Source organism: Teleopsis dalmanni, chromosome 1 (assembly GCF_002237135.1).
Source record: "Teleopsis dalmanni isolate 2A chromosome 1, ASM223713v2, whole genome shotgun sequence".
NCBI lineage: Eukaryota > Metazoa > Arthropoda > Insecta > Diptera > Diopsidae > Teleopsis > Teleopsis dalmanni.
The window spans coordinates 217527502-217538978 of record NC_051846.1 but is presented as its reverse complement, the minus strand read 5'-3'; the positions used below and the strand labels follow the sequence as shown (position 1 = coordinate 217538978).

Genomic DNA, 11477 nt, shown 5'->3' with positions numbered 1-11477 from the left:
ATGCTTCGCGTTTGTATCGCGGAAAAGCGTAAAAACTTATTCTTCTATATGCATCGCGGAGAAGCGTAAAAACTTATTCTTTCGTATGCACCGTAGAGAAGCGTAAAAATTTACTTTTTTGTATGTATCAAGGAGTAGCGTTACTCCGCTAAAATTGTTGTTTTATTAAAAAAAATAATATAATGAAATAAAATACTAAAAAATAAGTATTAAAAATAGTTTATTTTTCTTATTGCTAACTTAATGGTAATATTAATTAAAATTGTTAAAATACTAGATATTAAATAGATATTAAATTAGATATTACTAAATATACAGATGTAGTTCATAATATTTACAAATATATAAAATATTGAAATAAAGTAAAAAATTAAATATTAGATTGTCTATAGTACCTGTTTTTTTAATCGATCATTCGCATGTACGAAATGTTGTTGAAGGATGTGTGAAATTTTTTTTTCATCAGTTGTCGGTAATTTTTGAAAGTAAATATCTGTAAATAAAATTGTTACAATATTATATGTATATATATATATATATTTATATATACTATATGTGTCTACATATTCAAGTACAAAACACCTTTAATTATGCGAACCAAAAAGTAATTCTGAATGGACGGTTTACTAGCGGTACCCCTCCAAGAATATTTTGTAGCGAGTTCATTAGAAATGATTTTTCTAGTGGCATTTCTTAAAAAATATGATAAGTTATCTGATCCTAATGCACTCTTTAATGACTATTTCTGCAATAAAAAGTAAATTAATTTAATGCGTCCATTACGGTAATCAATATTAGCAATGCATTCCTAATATTTTCATTGACATGCAGTTGGTCGTCAAAATTTTTCAATGATTCCATGGTTGCTAATGGTAGTTGTGGCAATAGAGAAGTTTCCTCAGAAGCACAAGAACGAGATAGTCTTAATTCTCGAACTCCTCTCCACAGCGAAACAACTTCCTCCGTCAACCTGGAAAGTATTTGCGTCATTTGATTTTCAAATTTCGTTTGCTGGGTCTTAACATCATTAATCGCTTTCTAAGATTTGGACTAGAATCTGGAAACAGAAAGTATTAACTAGGTAAAATGTTCTTCAAATAATATTTTCCATATGTTTGAAATTTACCAGCACAAAGATTGTCTTCATCTGATTGAAAAAGCTGTGTTTCCAAATTATCATTTGAATTGTTTACAAAAAGAGTTCATTTTATAATTTAATTAATGTTAAAAAAATGCTAATACATCGAAAATAAAATACGTACAATTAAAGTTCGAATTGTTGCTTCCCGCCATTTAGATGCTGCAATGAATCAAAGATGTAAAAAATAATGAGTTGTCAGTATCATTTTGAAAACATATTATCTTATTTTTAATATGTTTAAACTCGAAACTTTTTGATAAAACTGGTATTACTTCCTTAGTGAAGCAAATTCCGAACTTTTCCGAAGATATGGGCTCAACAAAATATGGCTGCAAGTTTCGGAAAACTTTTGCTTCAAAAGAAGGAAATCCATTAATGTTTATTATTTTAGTAATTTTGCACATTAAATTGCCTACTTGGCAATAATTATCTGGTGGTATGACTGAGTAGTAAAAATCCTTCCTATGAACTCCGACAACAATATTATTTTTTCGATTCATGCGAAACTTAAATACCTGTTTTGTATCATTTTTAAAATTTATATGACTTTTCTGTACCTGTCTATTGTAAACTTGTGCTGCAGTGTTGTTGCAATTTTTAGTTGATTTTTTAATTGCTTGTAAGTGGTTTTCAAATTTAAAAGCGCTGATTTCTTCTAATGGTCCAAATTTCTTTGCATCTTCATGAAGGTGCAACAAGTAGTGAAAATTTGTTGTTAAATACTTTGTTTCATACAAGCGGGGGATATCCTGTACAAACGACATTAATAACTTTTGTGCACAAGCGTTGTTTGTAACTGCATCCCTTATTTTCAATAAGATTTTATTGGTACGTGATAAATGTAGAAAATGAAAAAATCTTTCGCTGTCTAAAATTGATTTTAATAGAAACGCGGACCGGTGTATAACAGAAATTGTCTGAATTCTGTAGCTTTCCATCTATCAAGTCTCGTGTAAGGTTCCTGGTTTTCTCACGAAATCGTTAGTTATGTACGCTCCTAGCTGTAGCAATTTTCTGTCCAGTTCTTCCAATTTCCATGATGTTAAGCAATAGTCTTAGCCTCTTTCTTTTCTAAAAGCGTTAAAAAGAGTTCGCATAACTTCAAGGCAAACAATGTGCATATAGTCTAAACTTATTTGGCCAATCATGTCAATGTCAATGCTCTTTAAAATTGTGGCAGTTATTGTATAATGGTGATTCGGGTGAGTGCATTGTCTAAATGTTTCATTGGTTCTAGGTATACAATTGTCATTGAAAGGAAAAAACTACGCGATTTTTAACCGTTTCTTCTTTCTGTGTGCAACGTACATACGAATAATATCCCATGTGTCCTTTTACTCCCAATATCAACGATCAAGCTGGTGCATTCATTATAAGTACTCTAATATTGATTACAATATGCTGACTTTCGAAGTTGATTCCTTCTATCGTCAATTCTTTTAATTCAGAAACAAAATAGGAGAGGAATGCAAATACACATTTCGGTTTTGAGTTACCTTCATAAGCACCTATACAGAGTACTTCAGATGTGTTAACAACACCACACAAAATAGGCCAAATCTGTTTATTTGAGCTTTTACTCAAAGGTAATCCATCAATATAAAAATCTAAGTCAATTCTTTTTATTTCGCTACTATTGTTTCTTAAATAATCAGTCAGCGCATCCTTAATGCCATACTATACATATCTTCCTTCTCCCATTTCCCTGGCAATCACTTCTTCGGGAGTATTTTTTAATGTTCTTGCATCTCCTGGCACATTAATTTTATTAGTTTCTCGAAATTGCAATAATTCATTAATTACATTATTACTTATGTTATTTTTAATAGCCCACTTGCTAAGATCGGTCGTTATGTTATTTTCAACATATTATTAGAAATATTATGTTTTTCTATATTTTCAACAATATACTAAGTTCATTTTTTATAACTTTTTCTGAATTTTTATTATCACATGCCTTACTTTTTTTTAAATCAAATATGCTCGAAATAATATTCCGTGCTTCCCTTTTAGCTGCTTTTCTTAAAGCAGACATTATGCTAGTTATTTTATTAAATACAATGTATTTAGTACATTACATATTTAAAGTTATTAACTTTGAATAATAAAATATCAAAATATTACTTACATATATTTATTTATTACAATTATTTTATTAAAATTATTCTATTAAAATTTATTTATTTAAATTTCACAACACCACAACTTTAACACTTCAAATGCACTTTAAGAATAGAGAAATAAAAGTGACATATGTAGATATTATGTTACAGAAAAAACAAAAAGAGCAAATTAACAATTTTGAGACAACAATCGCTTAACGATCGTCCAAATGCGTAATAAGGAAATAACTTAAAAACACATTCGCCAAACAATCATCGAGACGAGTGATTGCACTTCAAGAATAGAGAAACAAAAGCGACATACGTAAACATTATATTTCAGAGAAAATAAAAAGAGCAAATGAGTAACTTTGAGAGAAAAATTGCTTAACCATCGTCAAGGCGAGTCATAAGCGAACATTTTGACGATTGGCGATAAATGAATCGTCTAAATGCTAGCTGGGATGTCCCTTCGTGGAAAGTGTTCTTCAATCTTTAGCGATAATGGAAAAAATTTTCTTGGTGCTTCTCGTGTGTTAAACGAGATGCATGCAGCAATTATGTCACAGTCTCGGAACGAAATCATTTCCGCATCTTTAGCAGAAGACGGAATTCGATGGAGTTCTATCCCACCACATGCACCACATTGGGGTGGAATCGGCAGTACGATCAGTCAAGTTACATCTACGGTGCGTAATAGGCAATGTAGTGATTACTTTTGACCAGATGAATACCTTGCTGACACAAATTGAAGCTGTTGTGAATTCTTGCCCCCTAGGCGCTACATCAGACCCAGATACTAATTATCTTTCTCCTTCTCATTTTTTGATTCGTCGTCCGTTCACGTTGGTTCCAGAAGACGATCTAAGTCATGTAAACGTCAACAGGTTAGACTACAGGTTGACATCTCTACAAAACCGTCCGAAATGGTTTCGACGGCAACCAAATATAGCTGTGGGCAACATAGCGGTCATTAAGAAATCGAACATACCACCAGCAAAGTTGCTCATGGCTATGGTAACTGAAATACATCCTGGTTTAGATGGGCTCGTTCGAGTCGTAAAAATTCACACTGTCCACGGGGAGATAACGCGACCCATTACGAAGGTTGTTGTTTTACCTGTATTCTGAAACACTTCAGAGTCGCCCGGGATGTTCGTGAATACCAAATACATTGGGATTTCACCTTTTTGAACATTTGTTCAAAAAAAAGCGAAATGTATTGTAACACCACACTTTTAGCTTGGTTGTTATTCGTAGTAGTTCGGTGTATGCACGTGGGTTCTTTTATTTGTTACAATTGAAAAACTTGAAAATTAAATAAAATGTATTCTTAATCATTTAATATTAAATTGAAAATTAATAAAGTGTATTCTTAATCAACTACCAAGGAACAGCTACATAACTAAGTTTATTGTAGAAAGATATCATTAAAAATAGAAGCATTTAAACCATAAAACGATGATTACCGATAATTTTCAGAAATACCACATTCCAGAATTGTGTAGACTGTTAAAAAGTAAGGAATAATAGCCGACATTGCAAAGTTCGTGATGCGAGACCAAAGCCACTGAAGATTAGTGTGCTACCAGAAGCACGACTATCTGCATACTCCCGACCATTCTCACATGTCTGAATTGTGAGACTCTTTAGTCCTTATATGGTCACGGTAGGAAGACACTCAGAAAACCGCTACGGCGTCACATACCTTACGTGTCGGGTAGTGCATTTGGAAATAGTTTATAGCCTATTAGCTAGCTCGTGTTGTGTCGTGATACGAAATTTTATAGCCCGATGAGGTATGTCAAAGGTCATCTATAGTGACAATAAAACTAATTTAACAGCAGCTGAAAAAGATTTACGAGAATCAGTGGCGAACGTGAACTTAAATGAATTACAAGCGGAATTTACAAGTCCGGAAACTCAATGGATTTTTCTTCCACCTGCTGCACCATACATAGGTGAAGCGTGGGAGCGTATGGTATACTCCATAAAAACAGTAATAGGTACGATAATAAGCCCCCAAGAAACAATTAACAATAAAAAGATGCATAACTTGTTATACGGGGTAGAATCAATTGCAAAACGCAGACCTCTTACTTATCGGCCCATTGAAACAACAAGCAAAGAAGCGTTAACTGCAAATTATTTATTATTTCTATTTTTTTATTTGTTCAAGTTTCGGGAACAAGCCACCGGGAAAGTTTGATACTAAGGGCGAGCAATACCTTGCCGACCAGTTCTAGAAAATGTGGGTACAAGAGATGCTTCCAACAATGACAATACGGAGAAATGGTTTAATAAAATAAATCCCATTAAAAAAGATAACGTCGTTATTATTGTTGACGCAAACTTACCGTGCTATACATGGCTGAGAGGAATCGTGATTAGTATCATCAGTATCATCAAAGCAAGAGATAGGCAGATCAGGTGCGCCATACTGAAGACTTCTCGAGTGCAATATCATAGATCCGCAGCTAAATTTGCCATATTAGAAGAACAAAGGAGCGGCAGTTTGAATTAAGTAGTATTCTTCTTAAAAAGATAATGGTGGTATATTGTTAGAAAATTGGAATTTCTCCAGCAAATATTCTTGGACCATTTCTTTACTTATCTTCCTGTTGAATATTTGTTTATATTATATTATATTATTGTTTTTATTAAATTTGTATGAATAATTTGTTATTTTTATTTGTATTGTAATAATTGTGTTAAATATATTTGGTGTAAAAAATAACGTTGTCAATGCAATGCCCAAAATACGTCATACGCTTCTGCTGGCACATGAAAACAAAAGCGTCAAATTTCGTCTGGAAGAAAATGCACTCTTGCAGTTTGCAATAAGTTCATTGTTTGGCATGCATTGTCAAGGTTATTTTAGTTAATTTATTTGTTGTAAATTAATTATCAATTTTAAATAAAAGGCACAATTGAATTTTTGACAATTGAATTGATGCGAAGCCACATTCGTGATTGATTCATTTCTTTAGCTTTGTAAATTTAGTTCAAGTGCTGAATTTACGTCACAAAAGCGCCTATTCACTGGATTTAAGTGTTCAGTGACTAGGATAATTAGGAAAATCGTCGAAATCTCTGGGTTCAAGTACTCAGTGGTTTTCTTGTTTAAATAGAATCAACATAAGTACTGGATCCAAGTGTTCAGTGCTTGCAAATAGTTGATTCCAACGTTGATCAGACATTTTGGTTTGATCGTACATTTTGGTGACCCCGTGAAACGGACAGCAGCACAGGACTGGTTTGACGCAGCAACAATCAACAATCAACAGTCAGCGGTTAAGTTTCAGCATTCAGCATTCGAAGAACATTCTTAAGCACATTTGGCAAAAAACTACAAATCATCAATGACAACTCTTAATGAACTCATAGATGCCCAAAAAGAAAAGGGCGAAGAGATTCAGCGAATCATCAGGAACTTCAAAAAGGATTCGGCTGAACGCAAGCAAACATCAGCATACTACAGTGAAAGATTTCGTCGGCTTGATGTTGCTTGGAAGCAGTTTGAACAAACTGACACAATGCTCAGAACTCTCATCGATCAACCGACAGATGATGAGTATTTTACATCTTCCTATTACGAGAAAATAAGAGAACTAACAAATGAATACAGTGAAATATTCAAGACAGAAGCCATTCGGATCAAAGCAGCAGACAACTTTGGTGAAGCTGTTAGTAACCAAATGGCATCACAGCCGCAACTAGTGGCTACGACAAATGGTTTGATAAGAAAAATATCTGCTCGAATGGCAGCTCTAAAAAGATTAGTAGAGAGTTTGTCAGAGTGCGAAGGCATACAACCACTTCAATATTACGAAATTAAATCAAACACAATCATGCAACATTGGAACCAATTGGAATGTTTGCATGATGAAATCTGGGAAAACTTTGAAAATCCACTGATGTCAGGATTCAATCAAGATGAGTATTACCAAATTGAAGATTTGGTACAACAATGTTTGATAGAGTTGTCCATAAAATTGGATCAATTACAACAGAAACAAGCAACAGTAGCAGAACCAAACATGCGGTCCTCACTGCCATTGCCAAAGGTAACAATCCCAAGCTTTAATGGGAATTACTTAAAATGGAGGCAATTTTTTGACTTGTTTACACAAATGGTAGACAATCAGCCACTACCAGCTGCTCAAAAAATGTGGTACTTGAAATCACATGTGACAGGTGAAGCTGAAAAATTGATAAGTCATTTCAGCATAACGGAGGACAATTATTTGGCAGCTTGGACATTACTGCAAGACCGTTATAATAATAAAAGGGTCTTGGCGTCCACATTAATCGATGAACTTCTAAATCAGCCATCAGGCACATCAACTGTGGCAGCAGTTAAAAATTTACATGACACAACGAAAGAGTGTCTATTAGCACTAAACAATCTTGGCGTTCAAACGACATTTTGGGACCCAATTTTGTTACAGGTACTAATTAAAAAACTCGAACGGGCGATGCTCATTAGATATGAGCAATCTCTGGCAAAACCAAAAGAGATACAAAACATTCAGGAGTTCTTAGCCTTTTTAGAACTACAGTTCCAACTGATGGAAGTTGTAGAACAAAAAGATAAGGTGGCTATAAAAATTAAAGCAAATCGAAATAATTCAGTGTCATCGGCTGTAACAGTTTCTAAAGGAAACAACAATTGCAAACTGTGCAATGTAGACAGGCACCCACTGTATCATTGCCGTAAATTTTTGCAATTTTCACCATCTCAACGATTGGATTGGGTGAAAAATCAACAGCTCTGTTTTAACTGTTTCAGAAATGATCATGTGGTGAACAAATGTTCATCAAGAAGTTGTACCAAATGTAATAAAAAGCATAACACGTTGCTACATTTGGAAGTTACAAAACAGAACATTCAACCTAGCTCAAGTGGGTACAACACCGCAGTTACCACAGCGACAGCAAACACATCCACAGGTCATCGTGATTATGTTCTCTTGCCAACTGCAAGAGTCAAAATAATTGCATCTAATGGAAATACAAGTGAAGTCCGAGCATTACTAGACTCTGGTTCGCAAGTGAACATAGTCTCTGAGCGTCTTGTCAAAAGGCTCAATATATCAAAAACAAAATCGTTATTGTGCATAGAAGGTATAGGAAAGGTGCAAAAAAATTCAACGCAGCGAGTTAACATCAAATTGCAATCACTTAACTCAAGGTTTACTACAGAAGTCGAAGCGTTTGTGCTTCCAAATATAGTTCCACCTCAACCAAGTTGCAGCTACGATATTTCCAAATGGAAGGTCCCGAACAGCATTCAGTTAGCAGATCCAACATTTTTCCAACAAGGGAAAATTGATATTTTACTCGGTGCGGAGTTCTATTTTAGTCTGTTAAAGAAAGGTAAATTAACGCTTGCTCCTGGGCTTCCAGTCTTGCAAAATTCTACACTTGGCTGGATTGTCAGTGGCAAGGTTGCATCAAATACAGACAAATCAAACGTTTTATGTGTAGTTTTTGGCGGTGGGGCGGAGGTTGTTGATAATAACTCATCGTTAGAAGATGCAATTGAACGATTATGGCGAATGGATGAGGTGAATACAACAGAAAGGACATTATCTAAAGAAGAAAAATTATGCGAATCTCATTTTGTGCAGAACGTCCATACAAATAAAGAAGGACGTTTTGTGGTAAGGTTGCCGTTTCTGGAAAACTCATTGACGTTAGGGGAATCTCAAGAAAAAGCTTGGAGAAGGTTCATCAGTCTTGAACGACGACTAGCAAAAAATGATGTTTTGCGGAAACAATATGTCCAGTTTATGGAAGAGTATGAGCGATTGGGTCACATGACTGAAGTAAACTTGGATTCCATGTTGACTCCAAGATATTTCATTCCTCATCATTGCGTACTAAAACTAGATAGTACAATTACTAAACTTCGAGTGGTGTTTGACGCATCAGCCAAAACTACATCTGGACACTCGTTGATTGATTTAATGTATAACGGACCGACAGTTCAAAGTGAACTCTTTTCAATTCTGCTCCGTTTTAGGCGACCACGGTTTGTTTTCACCACAGATATCGAGAAAATGTATCGTCAAGTTTTCATAAATCCTGAAGATCGACGCTATCAACTTATCATTTGGAGAAGCAGTCCAAATTCTACGATTCGTTATTATCAGCTAAACACAATTACATATGGAACTCGAGCAGCTCCTTACCTAGCAACAATATGTCTGCAAAAGATAGCATTAGAAAATAAGGTGAATTATCCATTAGGTGCTTAAATCCTGTGTGGCAATTTCTACGTTGACGATGGGCTCGGTGGATCAGATAGTTTAATTACGGCTATTGAAGCTCAAAGGCAATTAATCCATATTTTGAAGAAGCATCATTTTTGTCTTCGGAAATGGAGCGCAAACCATCCTCAACTTTTAAAAAACATTTCTCAAGATGATCAAGAGGTGAATCTAGATTTCGATAATAACGAGTCAATCAAAACGCTGGGACTATTTTGGTTGCCCAAAGCAGATTTATTTGGAATTAAGGTCAAAATGGTTACTGAAGGAATAATCACGAAGAGAGTCGTTAGTTCTGATTTAGCTAGACTGTTCGACCCACTTGGTTTAATAGCTCCAGTAATAGTCAAAGCAAAGATTTTCATACAACACTTATGGCAATTGAAATTATCTTGGGATGAACCACTTCCTACAGATCTTCGTACAACGTGGTCAACATTTAGAGAAAAATTAAGTACTCTTGAAAATCTTCAGGTGGCAAGACATATCTTCAGAGGCGAAGTTCCATCATCAACACAGCTACATATTTTTGCTGACGCATCTGAAAAGGCATTTGGTGCTGCAGCATATGTCAGAGCAATTTTAAAAGATGGTAGAATAATAGTGCGACTGTTATGTGCAAAGTCAAGAGTAGCACCACTTAAAAAACAAACGCTACCGCGACTAGAACTATGTGCGGCAGTCCTAGCAGCGGAACTCTCAGCAAGAGTGAAAAGCGATCTTCAAGAGAAGGACCAGCCGGTATTTTTGTGGACTGATCCAGAAATTGTGTTGTCTTGGATCAACTCACAGTCCTCATCATTTCAAACATTTGTAGCTAACAGGGTAGCAAGAATTCAAACTTTAACTCTGTCTGAACAGTGGCGACATGTTAGGTCAAAGGACAACCCAGCTGATGTGTTATCAAGAGGACTTTCAGCAAGGGCGTTGTCAACATGTGCACTCTGGTTTCAAGGACCGTTCTTTTTGCATGGAAGGCAGGAAGTATGGCCACCAAGGTTTTCATCATCATTACAAGTTCCAGTCGATCTGGAGAAGAAGAAGGTTGTAGCTGTAGCAACTCAAAGCAATGACGCAGATTTCATATACAGGATTCAACACAAGAATTCATTTAAGACGTTACAAAAGATAGTAGCATATGTTCTTAGATTCACTAACAACGCAAGAAAATCAAAGGAGTCACGTGCCACACATATAGTACTTAGTGCCAACGAATTGGATGCAGCATTAATAACTATAATATGTCACATTCAGGGTAATGATTTTCATGAAGAAATCAAACAACTAAAGAAACAAGGTCATGTTGATAAATCTAGTTCAATCAGTAGTTTATCTCCATTCATTGATAATGCAAATGTTCTTAGAGTAGGAGGACGCTTAGAAGCCTCATCATTACCATACGATTCTAAACACCCAATGCTGATCCCATACAATGATCCATTGGCAAAATTATTATTCGTGATGTTCCATGAAGAAAACAAACACTGTGGCCCGCAGGCACTATTGAGTACAGTCCGACAACGTTTTTGGCCGATTAAAGGTAAATCAACAGCCCGAGCAACAGTTCAGCGATGCATTCGATGCAACAAAGCACGTCCGCAACTATGCCAACAAATTATGGGCAATTTACCAGAATCAAGAATAACTCCTGCAAGACCCTTTATTAATGCTGGTGTAGATTATTGCGGACCATTTTGGATCCACTACAAGGTGAGGGGCAAAAAGCCAACAAAGGCATATATTGCTGTCTTTTGTTGCTTTTCTACAAAGGCGGTACATCTCGAGTTAGTGACCGATTTATCAACAAATGCTTTCATTGGAGCATTAAAACGATTTATAAGTCGACGAGGACGTTGTTTGAATATTTACAGTGATAACGCAACAAACTTCGTAGACGCCAAAAACCAGTTAGCAGAATTAGAAGAAAGCATTTATTCTAATAAGGACAAGAAGCAATAA

The 11477-nt window shown here is 35.3% G+C and overlaps 2 protein-coding genes across 2 annotated transcripts; both read left to right on the top strand.

Annotated features, from left to right (window-relative positions):
• Positions 1 to 6605: 6605 nt before the first annotated feature.
• Positions 6606 to 9506, top strand: LOC119667304. The gene has a single exon (XM_038076595.1). It carries the CDS (start codon positions 6606 to 6608, stop codon positions 9504 to 9506), a length of 2901 nt encoding a protein of 966 aa, XP_037932523.1.
• Positions 9507 to 9773: 267 nt separating this feature from the next.
• Positions 9774 to 11477, top strand: LOC119667303. Its single transcript, XM_038076594.1, has one exon. It carries the CDS (start codon positions 9774 to 9776, stop codon positions 11475 to 11477), a length of 1704 nt encoding a protein of 567 aa, XP_037932522.1.